Here is a 16,357-nt window from a genome sequence, read left to right as displayed (position 1 = left end):
TTGCTTGACAATCAGAAAGAACTGTTTGTGTTCACTGGGTGAAATGGAGCCTGGTGGGGTTATGTTAGTGTTAAGTCACTATATTTGGGGAGAAAAAGTTGCAGAGAAAGAGCTTTTGTAAGTGTGTGCTTTTGCGCAAGTGAGAAAAGAGAAATATAATCTCTTCTCTTTTCTCATTCCCTGTATAAAGATAGCTGTTTCTCTCTCTCTCTCTCTTTCTTTTTTTTCTTTCTTTCTTTCTTTTTTTTTTTTTTTTTTTTTTTTTTTTTTTTTTGTAGTTAGAGAAGTGGGGGAGATATATTTAATAACTTCATACTCCACTTTCCTAAGTGTCATTTTTCTTCCTGTGTCATGGCTTCAGTCAGGCTATGTCACCTTCATGCAAACTGCGTATCTTCCAAAATTCCCGTCAGTAGCCATATGTATATTGTGAGGCTGCCAGAAAACACCATTTTGGAGACACGCTCGTTCTTTCTTCTGCAATCTTCTAAATTGAGATTTTTTTATAATTTAATTTTGATTTCCTTTCTTTCTTAAAATTTGATGGGCCCTGGTTCTTATGTGGTAGCAACTGGTTCAGTTCTAACCCAATCAGTGGACCAGTGCTAGGTTTTTGATTGAGGATTTGGTCCATGCAGTGTCAGAGCTGAACTATGTTCCTAACGTCAGTCTGTAATATTTATATACCCATATAAGAACAACTATATGTAGCGTATTAATCTGTGTCAGATGTACACAGACGAATCTGTGCTTGTGCATGTGTAAAGTAACAGCTATAAGCCACAGAAACATGAAGGCTGAGTGATATCTGAACAGCAGTTCTGACAGATTTGTTGTTCACTCCTAGCTGCTGCTATGGAAATGTATTTGTTCCTCCTGCTTGTTTTTGGACTCCTTTTTAGCACTTGCATCTTGGACAAATTAGTCATCTTTTCCTTAAAAAAAAGTTCTACTACAGTGCGACTTCCGACAAGTTTATTTTTGTGCCTTCTCAGCCCATTTATTCCATCTGTCTTCACCTCACCTCACTTCTGATGTCTTCTGTTATCTGGGCTTTCTTCCAAACATACTAACTGGCAGCTATAAAAAAAAGGAAACCTTTGAAATGCAGAACTAAAGAAGTCATTCAGGCTGCAAACTGATAATTCATACACTTTATATCCTGTTCCGTATTTTTCTTTGTGTAGAACTGAATGGCCAAGAAAAACATGGTTGCCAGTTTTATTATTTTCCTTCTATTAATCTTTTTTTTTAACACTGCCTTTCTTAAAAAAAAATGACAAAAAACATGATACTGGGAATAGGGAGAAGATTCTGAGGATATTCTTCCATTTTTGCTTTTCTATCACTTGGTTAGTATGGGGAAATAGAGAAAATACTAATGAGTTGCTCATCACTGCTCTAAAATTTGTACCCCTTGTAGACATTCCTAAATGAGACAGTAACTTATCCAGAAGATATATATTTAGAGTGCCTGGCTCTGGAACCTGCTCTCTCTCACTTCAGACTGTCTTTCACCCATTGCCTTCAACAGGCGTTGATCCAGGCTCTCAGTGGAATGGATGGCTAGTATTATATCAGCTCAATTGTCTGGCTCCATGGGATGGATCTAAGATGGATAGTGCTATCAGGCTAGTTCTGGATTGGCTTTTCTAATGCCCTTTGCCAAAACTAAATATATTTGCCTCAAAAGGAGAAGGTAGACATCCTGTCTCCACCTCCTGGGTGCTCTCTCTACCAAATTCAGGAAAATCCATAGCTTCAGGTGCATGCAAGCATGTAGTGGCCTCTGTACTGATGGTCTGTTGTGCTCAGGTGAGCCCTCTTCAATGTCAGGGGGGTTCCTAAGGAGCCACAGAGTCTGTTATGGTCACGTGCTTCAAGATCAGGGTCATGGTGGTCAGTGGGCTTTGGCAAATGCATGGCTGAAAAAGAATAACAACAGAAAAAATTATTTGAAGGAGCATCAAAGAAATGCCTGCTTCCACCTACAAAGCAGCACTGTTCTTTCATCCTGAGTGAAAATCCTGCACAGGGTAATCGTGGGCTTTACCATCTCCTGCGAGAATTTCTATAACTTGGGGTTGACAACCAGAAGTGAGTGTCCTCACACAGGGCCTTGTTCCTCAGCTGCTTCCTAAATCAGCTCTGTGTTTTCTGTTGTCTCCCAGTTCATATCCAGTACCATGGCAAGATCTTGGATTTAGTTTGTAAAGTATTAGTGAATTATTTATCAGCCACGTCAGAGTCTTCCTGTCTATATTTGATCCCCTGAAACTGCTGTGTGTGTACAGGGCAATGTCGCTAAACAACGTCAAAGACTCACCTTGTAGCTGCAAGAGAGAGAGCATCCTTTGCTGAGATTTTAACTTTGGAATCAGTTGTTGGCAGGGAGAAGACTGAACTGTTCAGTCCAGAGGTTAATACCTGCAGAATGGCAAGGGGCTGTCTAGGTACCCTAAAGCTTGCTGAATGATAAATTCTACCAATCTCCTTCACTTCCTTGGATTCTCAGTCCAAAACATACTGGTTCCTTTCTTGCACAAAGGAGAGAAGCACTTTGTTCATAGTGAGCAGAGGTTTATTAAAAGGGCTGGGCTCAAGGTGTGCTTCTGTTGTAATGCAGGTCATTGGGATCAACCTACGCTCCTTTCCCATGTTACCTCCCCTCAGGTTTATCCTGTCTCAGCATCTTCTCATAGGGTGTGATAGCCAATAACTGCTTAGGTTTTCCCTCTGCATTTGGCAAATGATTCCTTCTTCTCTATCTCAGACAGCTTCAGCCCCTAACTTGCTATTTTGTAGCCTGTCATCTGCTACTATTATCTAGTTGTACACATAACACAGCTTAATCATAGTAATATATTATGCCTGTGCATGTGTGTTTTTTCCCCTCCGGGTATTTACAAGTGTGAGTTAAAAAGCAGTCTGGAAAGCTGAAAATGGTTGGAAGACCACACAAAAGAATTTGACAGAAAGAAGACATCTTTCTTCCAGCAAGCTGACAGCTTTTGTTCTCTCAAAACAAAGTTTATTGCTAACTTGTTGCTAATAGAAGACACTCTTCTAAGATGCATTAAAAAGTAAAAATCATTAGGTCCAAGTATTAGATAACAAATGTCTGATCACAAACTGAGTAACAGAAGTAACTGAGTAACTTGAAATCACTTTGCCCTTCAGCCAGTTTAGTATGAATCAGGTCTGAAGAAACTAAAGGAAAGCTTTAAAAAAAATTCCATCAAATCCTATTTTTGTTCCTGCTTTTCATTTACATTTTTTTAATTGAGAAGAATCATAATATGGCAAATACTGATTTATAGTTCAGTGATTTATAAAATTATCTACAGAAATGCTTTGAACCATGTTGAGATATGAGTGGTTGTGCTATAAATTATATCGATTTGCTGAAGATGTTTTGTATAGAGAACTGTAAAGCCACAAGTTTTAAATAAATTCATTATTATTATTATTATTATTAAATTTTGGGTATTGATAGCAGTATATTCTGGGTATCCTAAGTAAATCACACTTTTAAAAATAGAACTTTTGTGAAGATTTTGACCTTGAAGTCCTTTTGGCTCAGGTTGAGAAGAGGGTTTAAGCAGGAACCTACATTCCAGGTTGCTGGCTTTATTCCCGCATTTTAAACTGCTATCTCAGGTTAACTATATTTCAACAGCACTTAAATCTTCTTGTTAAAGTTCTACTTTGTCCTATAGGTCTGCTTTGGAGCAAGTTCTGAGGCACTTCCATCTTCAAAGGGTGTGGGAGATTGAGCTCCTCTTTCCCACCTAAGCCTGCATGTTTCCACAGACTAGATTAGTTGCAAACCTGTCTTCTCCTACATCTCTGGGTGGTGTTCTCTGAGCATGAAATACGTGCACGCAGTGCAGAGGCCACCACCTCTTTCCTTTGAGACACAGAGGGAAATGAAGGTTATCCTTTATTTTAGTAGTTGGGTCACTTGTCCAGGGTCAGGGAGACCTGAGTTCAGACTGGAACTCCTTTTTTGCTAGGTGGAAAGAACAATGCCTAGTGGGAGGACTCAGACATAAGCTTAATGTGTGGAAAAAATACACTACTTCTGGCTTTCCTTTGTTTCCTTTTGGCATGCTGAGGTGGTTTTCTGCTCAGCGTTTCGTGTTTTGCAGATCTTTTCGGAGGTATATATGCAGAACATGTATGTAGAATGGAAATTATCCACCTGAAGGCCGTGGATATTGCTGTGGAGACCAGGTGCCTAAATCCTGGTGTGAATCTGAGTGCTTTGCACACATGATGTGAATCACAGCCTCTACCTCTAAAATGAAAAATTAGTAGGCGTGTTGAGATAATAGCTTAAACTACCAACATGGTCAGGCTAGATAAGCACATACAGTTCTGAATTTTAAATCCCAGCTGCACAAAGCTACCTGCTCTTGTGAAATGAGTTGCTTTCCCTGATCTGAGTTTCCTCTTTCAAACCATTCCCTATGCCATAAAAACCTTTGCTTCTTGTGCCAATGTGTGCGATTAGTCTTCTAAAATCTTTAGCATACTACCTGCAGAATTACAAAATTAAAAATAAATAAGCCAACCACATAGTTTCCTATTTTCAAACTTTTCAGATTCAGGGTTCACTAAGAAGTCATCTCTCTTTTCCCTTTAAAAGAAGACAACCATATAGAATAACAGAGTTCTCTGTCTCGCATGCACACCCATCTGGAAAGAATTTAGTTTGCAATAATTGTGGGCATTTGATTTAGTTTTAAATCTCTGTAGGTAATTCAAATGTAAATTTATTGAGGTGAGTTTATCCCCAAACCTCCATTGATCCAATGAGGTTAGAGATGAGTTTGGCCCACTGCACTGGAACTAGAGCCTGCATTGTTTCTGTTGCATCAGGATATTATTACATGCTGTAATGTCTATCATTATAAGCAGACTTTTAGTAGAAATAAAGTCAATAAGAGACAATATAGACAATCACCTGAATCACATTTATTCTTCAGACCTTTAAAGATTAGTAATTCTTTGGCTATGAGTATGTTTATAGACTAAATCTATCTCTAAATCTAAATCTCTTAGACAACAGTGGTCTAATTCATTATTCTGTACTCATATGAGACAGTCTTTTTAGTTAAGTAAAATTCTTTGCATTTCATATTGTGCTTCAAAAAAAAGTTTCAAGAGGCATTCAATACATAATGTAAACAATGCCATCTGTCTTTTTCTTTGTAAAATCTTCTTCAGGATAGCCCCGATATGCCTACTGTTTTCAATCACTTAAAAGGCAATAATTTAATTATATCATCCTCTATGTAGCAACTGCCATTGCTTTCAGTCCACTTCCAGTCCTGACACAAGTAAATCACTTTGATAAGATCCCTCTTTTATTTTTTTTTTTCAAGGAGACTAGCATAAGTAATGATGCCAGTGATAGACCAAGGACAAAATGACTATAATGGGCTTTTTGTAGGAAAGAAAAACATGTACCATTGTGATTTATTCTGTTACTTGGAAAATGTTTTTCCTGGGAATTTCTGCAACAGCCACGCTCTCATAGTGAAAGGCATTTAGCAAATACAACCAGCCAAATGGTGAGTTCAGACAAACCCTTCACTGAGCAGCAGATTTAGACAGCTATCTCTACCTAGATTTGTTAAATGGGAACAAAAGGTCAAAGCCATTTTGGAAATGTGCTTAGGTCAGATTCATCTTTGGTATAATGCCACCTACTTACATGGAAACATGCTGGGAATGTATATGGTTGGATCTTCCTTACAAACTGCTATGACTTATCATGCAGATATGGCTTTCTTCTATTTAAAAATTGTTTGGGTGACTTCAGTGCTTTATGCCCCTGGAGAGGTATGGGCCTGGCAGACAGTTTTAACCTCCCAGAATAGATACTGCACGAGATCTGTAGTATCCGCAGACTTCCTGTTATGAATTGGCCTAAGCCCTGATGTGGAGAATATGTTTAAAGGTGAACCGTCTCTGGACACATTTATCTGTTGCCCCTCATTTCAGAAGAATGGGAGAGTTCCAGATGGGGTGGTCATATGTGACACAAAAGCTTGCTCAAAAGGAGTTCTCCCTTTGAACCCAGCCTGGCCACCAAGCACAAATACTTACAGGGTACAAGCTTTATGCTTGCATCTTCAAATCTGTGAGGAGTGCTGGTCTTATATTCCACCTGAAACTATATTTGGGAAATGCAGTGAGATGTTCACTCTAATTTGTCTGCTGAAGAGGTAGTACCATGCAGGTAAGAAGTGATCAGCAGTGATAAAACATCACAAGTTTGGGGGTTCCAGCAACATGCTATGGGGTAACCCGTTTGTTAAATAATTTGAAGAAAGAATCTATGTGCGAAAACTACAGTCAGGACAGGAAGAAGGCAGCATATTTGTTAGTTTTAACTTGACAAATTATTTTCTATTCCAGGGTTCAAATTTCCAGTGCCTCCTTTAGGCCAATCATGGAATGATTATCTTGCTTATTCTCTGAAACAGACAGGAGGCTGTTTAGGAAGTTAGTGATATGATGTGTTGTTTTCTTCCACAGAGAAAGTGTGGAGAGCCTTATCCAGAAGCATTCCTATGCCCGATCCCCCATTCGAACCTATGGAGGAGAAGATGATCTAGGAGATGAGAGTCAAGCAACACAAAGCAGAGGTAGGAAAATTTTCTCATTAGCTAAACCACTGTGACCAAGTTATACTGGAGAAAAGGAGGACCACAGCCAGTACTGTGGTATCCTGAAACATTTCTCTGGTGTGTGCCTGGCACACACACAAGGGTACTCATTCCTGTATGGCCCTTCTGCACATCGAATATGCCCATGGCACTGCTTCAGGTAGCTGGTTCAGGAGGCAGCTCTGGAGTTGCTTATACAGCCTTTGCCAGGAGACAAGAACTCTGCTTCCTCTTCAAGCTGGCTGAAAAACAGGCAACTTCATTAATGTGGTGCTGAGTACAAGCTAACACTCCCCATCCCTTGGCAAGGCTTACTAGCTGGAGCTCAGCACCACCTGTGAAGTACCATGTGGATATGCCTTTTGTTGCCCCTCCAGCCTTCTGCCAACAGAGAACTTGGTTCTAATCATCTTCAACCAGCCTGTGGTTACTGTGATTTACCTCTACAGAAAGAAAAATCCATAGCAGCCTTTGAAAATTGACCTTTAGTTTTTTATCTCATGGTCTCCAGAAGATGCCTTTCTTACTTGGGCATTTCACCCCAAATGGTTTAGGTTTGTCTGCTTTAGCAGTCACAAAACTAATGACAATGTGGAGCATGTTCTCTGTGGGGATGCTTGCAGGACAGACTGCATCTGCCATAATTTGCCACTGGAAATAGACCTCGAACCCATCCTGCAGGATCGCTGACTAGCATAAACTTGTGTTGCGTTATGCTCTGCATGTTGACTTCATGACCTGTCTGATATGCAACAGCCACTTGAGGTAAAACAGTTCTATCCGCCTTCCGACTGGCAGTGCCCTTGTCTTGTCCTCTAGCTTCATACAGTGTTGCTAAGATAAGAGCATTATTTCTGGTCATAAGCTCTTTGGACTTGTGCAGGGAAAACACGCTTATTTTTAACCAAGAGTCGCTCTTCAACAAAATGTGATTAGTTGGGCTTGTTCATATGTGTTTATTCTAAGACTAGTTCCTTAACTTGTAGAGTTTCTGGAGCAACTCCTTTGCTGGTACAACGCCACCCTTTCAAACACTTCTGGGGGATTACCTCACTTTACATCAGCTTAGATCCCTGGCCAGTTATTGTTGAAGATGATGTTAAATTTTCCCTTGCCAGACGTGCTCAGAGCAAGGCACCTTACCTCTGTATAGAAAAAGAAAGTTTATCACTGCTATTTCTAAATACTTCAACACCCATCCAGGGCATTCTCATCTCAGCTGTTTTCAGCCATCTAAAGATGGAAGTGGCTTGCCTTCAGTAGAGTATCTATCACAGGAAGTCTGTTTCCAGGGGGATTAACAAATAGGAAATGTATACATCAGATTAAAACTCCTTAATCCATAATGTCTGGGTTCTGGTGCTTTAGCACATCCACGCACAGTAATAGCCACTTGGAACTGAGCCATATGTAAAACTTCAGGTCACATCCAGATTTGCATCCAGCCTTCCCTATAGTGCAACAGTAGTCAGATATTCCTGGATTTGTAAAGGATTTTGCTGCTAGTATGGTGATATCCTTATAGTTTGGCTCTGGATCGTAATTTCCCAGCAGTCAGAATTTGGTTCAGTGGTAGGGTCAGAATTTGGTTCAAGTCCATTTCTACTGCCAAACTGACACAATTTCTATTTCCTGTTACTGAGCCATTTTACTTATTTCATTAAGCAGAGGAGGAACTAATAAAGAGTACCTTCATCTCTTTCTGATTTGAGAATCTCTCCCTGAATAGATTTATGATCTTTTTTGCCATCGTTTGCATTTTTTGTTTCTATTGTTATTTGCTTATTGTTTTGTTTTGAGTAGATGGTTATGATTAGTTAACACATCACATATAGATGTTTGTGTATACTTTCTTTTCACAAGTTGAATGAACCTATCTTCTAGAATCAGATCTATGGAATTAATACCTCTAATAATAATTAGAAATTTTGTTGTCTGTGAATATTTTTAAATATTGGCTTAAAATTATGCTTTGACAGATACTCCTGCCAGTTAATTTATTTCTTAAAGTAAGAAACATTTTTCTCAATGGAAGGTGTTGGACACGAAAGAAAACAGAGTTGGGACATGCATTGAATTGTTGTTTAATCATACTAAAAAATAAGAGATAATTAATAGAATTTTGTAGTATTCACCATGCTTAGAAATCAGACATCTCTTGATAACCAGATGCACAGAAGAACTGCAGAGAGGAAAGGCAACATCTTCATCAGATTATTTGAAAATAACCATGTATAATTATTAAAACAAATTATTCATTAGTTTCCCCCAAAGTTTACTGTCAAAAAAATATTACTTATAATGTAAAGACACCATTTTTGCTTTTTTGCTAATGCTGAAATCTTCAGAGGAAATGTATTTTAAAGAGTGGAAGATTTGTGAAAAGAGGAATTTTTGTAACTTTTCAGATTAAAAAAGCTACCAAAGAAACCACTGATTAGATCAAAATACATATTTAGCTTGGGAGCATGTTTCTCATATTTCACTTGAAAAACAGCATTTCTTACTATGATTCATTATTACTGTTGTCTATTAGAGCACTGTATGCAGCTGAAAAAAATAATAAATGTTTTGACATTTTAGAGGTTTTTTATTCTAAATTTTGGAAAAGCCAATTTTAGTAAGAAGATGGAGTGTTGGCAAGATTTTATTGTGAAAAAAATGCCCTTGCATTGCAAATGACATTTTTAACCTTTTTGCCAGACTGAAATTTTAGAAAAACTTAATCAATTCTATTGAAGATTTGATGTAAAAAGCTACAAGCCTGTCATCAAAACAGGGATGTAATGCAATGAGAGTCCATGTCAGAGTAGATGCTTGAGTGTTTCATGCCAGCACTGAGATAGAATTTATACATCTATTCACAAACTGTCTGCAGAACAAAATTATATGGTGATTTTTCTAGGAGCTATGTAAAATCAATGTGCAAAGCTGATTTTACTCATCAAGCCACTGCAACTAGCTTCTTAAAAAAGAAGTTTGTCTAAGATACAGGGATAAAAGAGAGCAACTGGCAAATAATACTGTTAAAAAAGACACAAGGAGAGAGATGTATTCGGGAAGTATTTGCACTGATAACTTGTCATAAAAATCAGCCTTGCTGAGAAAAACTTTTTCTTCCTTTTTGCTATTTTAAAAGCTTTGTGTGTTGCAGTGCATATGTCAGGCATTCTTTCTCTTTGTTTCAGGATCAGCTTTTACAACCTCCGATAATCTATCCCTCAGCTCCTGGGTATCTTCCTCAACCAGTTTTCCTGGATTTCAGCATCCACAGTCTTTGAGTGCCCTGGGTACCAGCACTGCATCCATAGCTACACCCATTCCTCATCCAATCCAAGGATCTCTGCCTCCGTACAGCCGCTTGGGAATGCCTCTTACACCTTCAGCTATTGCCAGCTCAATGCAAGGTAGTGGCCCCACTTTCCCTTCCTTCCACATGCCTAGGTACCACCATTATTTTCAGCAGGGTCCTTATGCAGCTATCCAGGGACTGCGTCACTCCTCTGCAGTGATGACGCCATTTGTATGACTGATGTAAGACAAGAGAAACACGAGATTTTAAATGTGCAAGTTTGGTATGAAAAATACAAGGGACCTTCCTGAAAGGCCTATGGCAAGAAAGTGCCAAACTCAGACCAGCTAATAAAATGCATTATGGATATAGATTCCTCCATCGAGGGATCTCAAGAAGAGGGCATGCAGCGTGGAGCTGCTCACAGATCTATGTGTAACACAGCCAAAATGGATCCCAGAGTTCCCAGGATTTTTAATGGCAAGCAGGTTGTTCCAAAGGTACATTATGCCTTGTGGAAAGAGATTGTGTTTATGCAGCAGTGTACAAATTAATTGTGTATAGATCTTTTTTTTCATGTGCTAAAAGAATTCTGAAAAAGGCAATACTCTTACTCATCTTCATCTCTTCTTGTGACTAATGAGCATCAATACAGAAAAATGTGTTGCTGTAGCTTTGAGCATGTTTTAGGCTGTCTCAGCATACATTTGCTGGGAAGGGGACAAGGTGGAGAAGGCCACTGTCCTTTTTAAAAGACTGGCTTATATTCACCAAGAGAAGTATTTCATAGTTGCTACTGTAATCCCAAAGAGGAAATTATTAACAAGGCTTTCTTTCTTTCTTTGTTTCCTTCACAAAACTCTATCCGTTCCAAAAAGAACTGTGTACAGGACTGTAGCAGTAATGATGTATTCTGTTCTTCAGTCTAAAAATAAGTCTGTCCCATATCCTAAGAGGAGCAATTTAACAGTCTGTTAGGTGTGATGAAGGAAAGTGCTGATTTTGGAAAATCTGTTACTTAAACTTAGGAATCCAGAAGTTACCAAATCCTTAAAGCTTTTATTTGCTGCTGCACTTGCCACTGAAGACCTGTGCCCAGCTGCAAATACCAAGATAACAGAATTTCAGGCTATTATTTTACTCTGTAGATATAAGCAACGGATTGGTGTAAGATGAATGGCACTGGAGTATCTTCCTACTTCTTCTGATTCTCTTGGGTTTGGTCACACCTGTTGTTAGACAAGCTGTTTGGCTAGGCAAATGAGGGTTGTGTTCTCTGCTTCTTCATGTCCCAGTAGAATGGTGGGGTTTTCTTGGGAAAATATCAGTGCAGAATTTTGCCTGTAGTTTTTTTATTCATATCTACCTTTTCGTGTCAGTAATTAAGAATTCATTTCATTCAAAGTACAGTCCATACTTTCTAGTATGTTTTGTTTGAATTGTGCCTACCGTCACCAGAAAAAATGACCTCTCTGCAGAGAGCTAGCATGAATCCTTTGCACTGTTGAAAAGAGTACCAGTGAGATGCTGGTTTTCTGCATGGCAGGAGCTGAGATTTCACTGTAAATAAGAAGTCAACACAGAGTTGCTGTGTATAGTTGCATCCAACTTATGGAAGAAGCTTAATGACCTCAATTCTCACACTCTACTGATATTAAAAGAACAAGCAATACGATCTCATGTAATAAAGATCTCTGTAGAGATAGAACACAGAACGGAAAACAGACGACTTTGGCACTATTCTCCTCTACTTTTTACCAATGTGTATGGTAGCAGGGAGAATGCAAGACACTGAGTCACCTACCTCCCATCTCAGTAAAGTAAAAGGTGAGCCATAAGTCTTTTTTTTCAGTCCATTTCCTTATCTTACATGCCTAACCATACATAGCTATGACACCCTCCCAGACTTTTCCCAATTCCTATTGTAGGTCAGTACAGGCATCCATGGATAAGGGCCATCTCTGTATATTTCCCAGTAGCTGAATTTAAAGTCTTGTGAAACTGGCCATTTTGAGCATCCCAGTTATCTGCAATATTAGCCTAATTTCCATGTACTCACTGTTGGACAAAAAAGTGTCTTAAGGCAGTTTGCAGCTCTTCTGATCTGTAGGTGAACAAAGACAAGTAATGAAACCCTTCACAGTTTCTGGATCCAGAGTTGCTGCAAGGAGTTCCCCATAATGAGCCAAATGAGCTGATGAGGAGTTCCATATAATGAGCCGGTTCATAAAATGAGCCAAGCTCTGCAGTACTTAAATGGCTTAGAATTAAACACTGAATTTGGCTTGATGTATCTAAAAGTTAGATTTTGCTCTAGGCGATCACATCATCTGAAAAGTGCATGTTGCAAATGGCACTTCTTGTGCCTACTTATGACCAGTTTTGGTGTGAAGAACCCTAGTTTTCAGGAAATCGGATGATACTGGCCACACAAGAAAATAACTCTTCAAATACCTAGATGATTCCACATAAAGAAGAATTTCAGGGATGATCTGGAAGGAAATTTTAATCCCTGTCCTTCAGTTGCTTGACTTCTGTAAGAGATATGCGTAGCTGTATTTGTCTTTCTTAGCTAAGATCTCATGATGACTCTCACTAAAGCCTGTGGGGAAATTCTATTTTACATATTGTATCTGTTTCCTTCTGCAGATCCATTAAGTTATCTGGAGTTGCAGGAGGTGCAGTTAGGTTCAAAATTCAAGCCAGTGGCTTTAATACTGATATTTATATCAAAAAATGGTCAAGTAAGTAGGCAGCTTTCAGACAACTCCAGAATTGTTTGGAACAGGTACGCTGACTTAGGTAAGCTTTAGAAGTTATATAAAACCTGCTCACACAGTGACCTACCCTCCCTTCATGAAACATGTCCAAAAAAATAAATTATAAGATCTCTTTAGCTCTTTCCTGGACCTTGTCCTATAAATATCAGTATTTGGCACAAATTCCTCTGATACTGTTTCAGAGAAAATTCTCCTGGTTCTTCCTGAAACAATGAAACTGGAATTTGACATTATCATTTACAAAGATATTAAATGAAAGACAAGTGCTTTTCACTAGGGATGAAATATGATGCATATCTGGAAAAGATGGCTATAGACTCTCCCTATATAAAAATATGAGAGGGCCAACTTCTCATCCAAATTCTCGGTGATGAGATTCATATTATAGCCCACCAAGGACAGAGTTCTGCAAAGCCATCTGTCAAGACTTTTAAACTCAAGAAAATGGAAATCCACAGTCTCTGTTGGGGTGCTTATTCCTGCCCATGCTGTTCCATGACCTATGCTGCTCCTCCATGGTGTCCCTTGCATCAGAAACCCACTGGGTTCCCCACTACTGCATAATCACAGGCAGGTCCTAAGTAGAACCATCATCACGGGAAAGAGGACAGCTTCTGAGAACCTTCCTCAGGAATAAGGTTAATAGGTGCGTCCAGTTCACCACTCCTCTTCTTTGTCCTCACAATCCAGTCTCCAAAACCAGTTATATAGAGTTTAGCTGGAAGGAATTAAATGCACAGATACCACAGAGCACATGCCAGAAAAGCTGTGCTGCCTTGGGGAATTTCTGCTCCCTGTCCCTCTCAGCTTCCTGTGGGCAGTGGGCAGCATGTGAGTGATTCCAGGGATAAAATTCCTGCCCTGCTGAAGTCAGTGGTAAATTTCTTATCTGTAAGGGGGACAGGATTTCATCCAACGTTTTTATCTAAAAATGAAGTCCACCTGTATGGATGATGACTGTAGAGATACCAGCAATGCTCTACAGGAAAGACTGCAAACCAGTGCTACACCTTTAGCATTTATTTCACAACTGGAAGAAAAGGAATGTAAATTTGTTATTAATCACTTAAAGGGTGAAATCACTTTGCCTAGAACAATCTGTACTATTTTGACAATAACTCAGTAATTTATTTAAGGAGTTGCTGTACTGCTGTCATAATTATATCACTTTCAGTACAGAACATCTGTTGCTGGTGGATGGTCTAGAAATGCCAAATATAATCTAGAGTTTATTTTCCAATAAAATTCACATTTTATATCCCATGTGAAGTGCTCTTCACCTTTATGAGCTTTCTTGGCTCAGCAAACTGGTGCTGTTTTGTGTTGTTTTTTTAAGAAGGGTGGGGAGAACATGCCTGAATATGCTTTTCGAAGAGAATGATAAGATTATCCTCCAAAGTATTATGAGTGCATTTGGGTGTTTTCTGGATTACTCTTTTATCCATAGATAGTCAACAGCCTCAGGTCTTTTATCCAACAAAAGCATCCCAAAGACTAACAGAACTGACTTAGATGCATTTGTCTGATTTTTTTTTCTATTTTTGGAGCCCTGAGAGAAGCTAGACATCTAAAACATTTTAAATTTGGCTGTTTGATTTGCAGTATTACTTTATATGGCTTGAGGGTCTGTCAAAGATACAAATTCAGTTCCACTGGTTTCAGTGGTACTCTTCTAGGTATAAAAATGACAAACAAGCATAGACCAAGTGAATAATAGTGCAGAATTAAGGAGTGCTTTTCTAATGAGAATGCTTCTTTACAAGTTCAAGGATAATTGTGCAATAGTAGTACAGTCTACAAAATGCAATAGGGAATCTTGCCCCAGAAGGCTTTAAGCATGGTGGCTGTGACGCTGCGTAAGAAGATGTTGCAGCTTCCAACATCCAGCAAACACTAACCAGCATTTGAAAATAAACCTCTTTTAAACCGAAAATGTTTGGCTTGGGAACTTGATTAATCACTGTTATCCTCTTTATGTGTGTGTGTGTATTACACGGAAACAGAAATACCAATGAAAACTATTGTGAAAACTTGGAGAATTTTCCAAAACTGGTAGTTAATGTAAATTGTGCTAATTTACCCATAGACAGAAAAGCAATAGTGAGATCAGTGTAACATGTACAGCTCATTAGCTGGGAGGCAGTTGTGGCCACAGTCCTTATGCTGACCCTCCTTATGCAGAGGGAAGACATTCACTCATTGCAAGATTATTTTTATTTTTGGTGAGTTCTTACTATCACTATTCCTAACTGAGCCTTTTCTGCTGCAGAAGATGTGTTTTCTTTCAGTAACCACATACTTGCTGGCCAGAAGATTTATAATTACTCTGTGACAAACTATCCTTGAATATAGTCTCTAGTTTATAAAATGACAACTTCTTTTCATTTATTTTACCTTTTTAAAAGAAAACTAAGCAGTGATTTAAGTAAACTCTCAATTAACTTTTTATGATAGTTTAAGGACAAAAAATACAGTTTGCTGTATTTTACCTTTAGCACATTTAAACAATCTTTTCTTTTTATTGTACCTTCAGAAACAGGAGGAAAGATTTTGTTTAAAAATAAGGAAGGTAAAAACTGGATGTAACCTCTTTAACAGAATGTACCACAGTTCTGTTGTTTGCTGTGTTGACTTTGTTGTTTATAATGCGTTGCGTGAGCACATTCACCATGTACTAAAGTGTGTGTTTGTGTGTATGGGGTGGGGATAGGGGGGAAATCTTTTTATGGAAAAAGAAGTTATGAACATAAACTATGAAGCAACATCTAATGAAAAGTTTCTTTTTAAGTGCAATATATTTATTTCTGCTAGAAAAATAATATCAACATTATGTAATATTTGAAGCATTAAATGTTATTTGTAAACAGCTTAAAATTATATATATATATCACAAAACCTATACAGAAGTGCAAATGTGTGGATATTCAGTTTCTTTCATTAAAATATTGGGTGTTTTGATATATCATTCTTATTTAGCCAAAGCTTTCTCCTTCTGTTCTTTCTTTAACCAAGTCACTGTGTGCAATGAAACCAGTGATGGATTTCTCTGAGAACACACAAAATTCAGAAGAGCTGCTCATCTGCAAAAGATGGCCTAAATCTTGGATCCATATGGAGTGATATTTATATTGTAGTTAAATGTAATTGTAGCTTGTGCATTGTTACACAAATGATTTTTCAAAGTGCTTTGCAGCCATATTCTTATTCAGACAGTCCTCAAAATTGCCTTTTTTTCACAGGAGTAAAAATAAGAGGCTGAATTTGGGGTTCCCAGGATCACCGAGATAATGATCAGAGACCTAGGAAAAACAACCTAACAAAAGAGGGAAAAGGAATTGGGTCTGTTTAGTCTGGAGAAGTGAAGACACAAAAAGGTTTTCAAATCTGAAGAATGTAAAGATGGAAGGAATAAATTATTCTACATATCTACTGCAGGCTTTTAATAGGCTTAGATTTTGTTTGTATTTTAATAGGTTTATGTTAAAGCAAAGGAGACTTATGTGAAACATCTAAGATATTCCAAGAAGAGGGGCAGTGAAGCAAAACACAGGATTGCCTAGGGAAGTTATGGAGCAATTTCCATCACTGGAAGTCTTTAAGAACAG

General features: G+C 38.4%; 1 protein-coding gene across 1 annotated transcript in view; it reads left to right on the top strand.

Moving 5' to 3' along the window:
• The window catches only part of TBX20 (T-box transcription factor 20), a 38,347-nt gene extending 23,943 nt beyond the window's left edge, over positions 1–14,404 (top strand). Inside the window, exons 7-8 of the mRNA XM_026102128.2 lie at positions 6,550–6,659; positions 9,869–14,404. Coding sequence (XP_025957913.1) covers positions 6,550–6,659; positions 9,869–10,209 — 451 coding nt within the window. The 3' untranslated portion in view covers positions 10,210–14,404. The remainder of the gene's footprint in view (positions 1–6,549; positions 6,660–9,868) is intronic.
• Positions 14,405–16,357: the final 1,953 nt, after the last annotated feature.

Source organism: Dromaius novaehollandiae, chromosome 2 (genome assembly GCF_036370855.1).
Source record: "Dromaius novaehollandiae isolate bDroNov1 chromosome 2, bDroNov1.hap1, whole genome shotgun sequence".
NCBI lineage: Eukaryota > Metazoa > Chordata > Aves > Casuariiformes > Dromaiidae > Dromaius > Dromaius novaehollandiae.
Note: the sequence above shows the minus strand (reverse complement) of the source record. Positions and strands in the feature narration are given on the sequence as shown.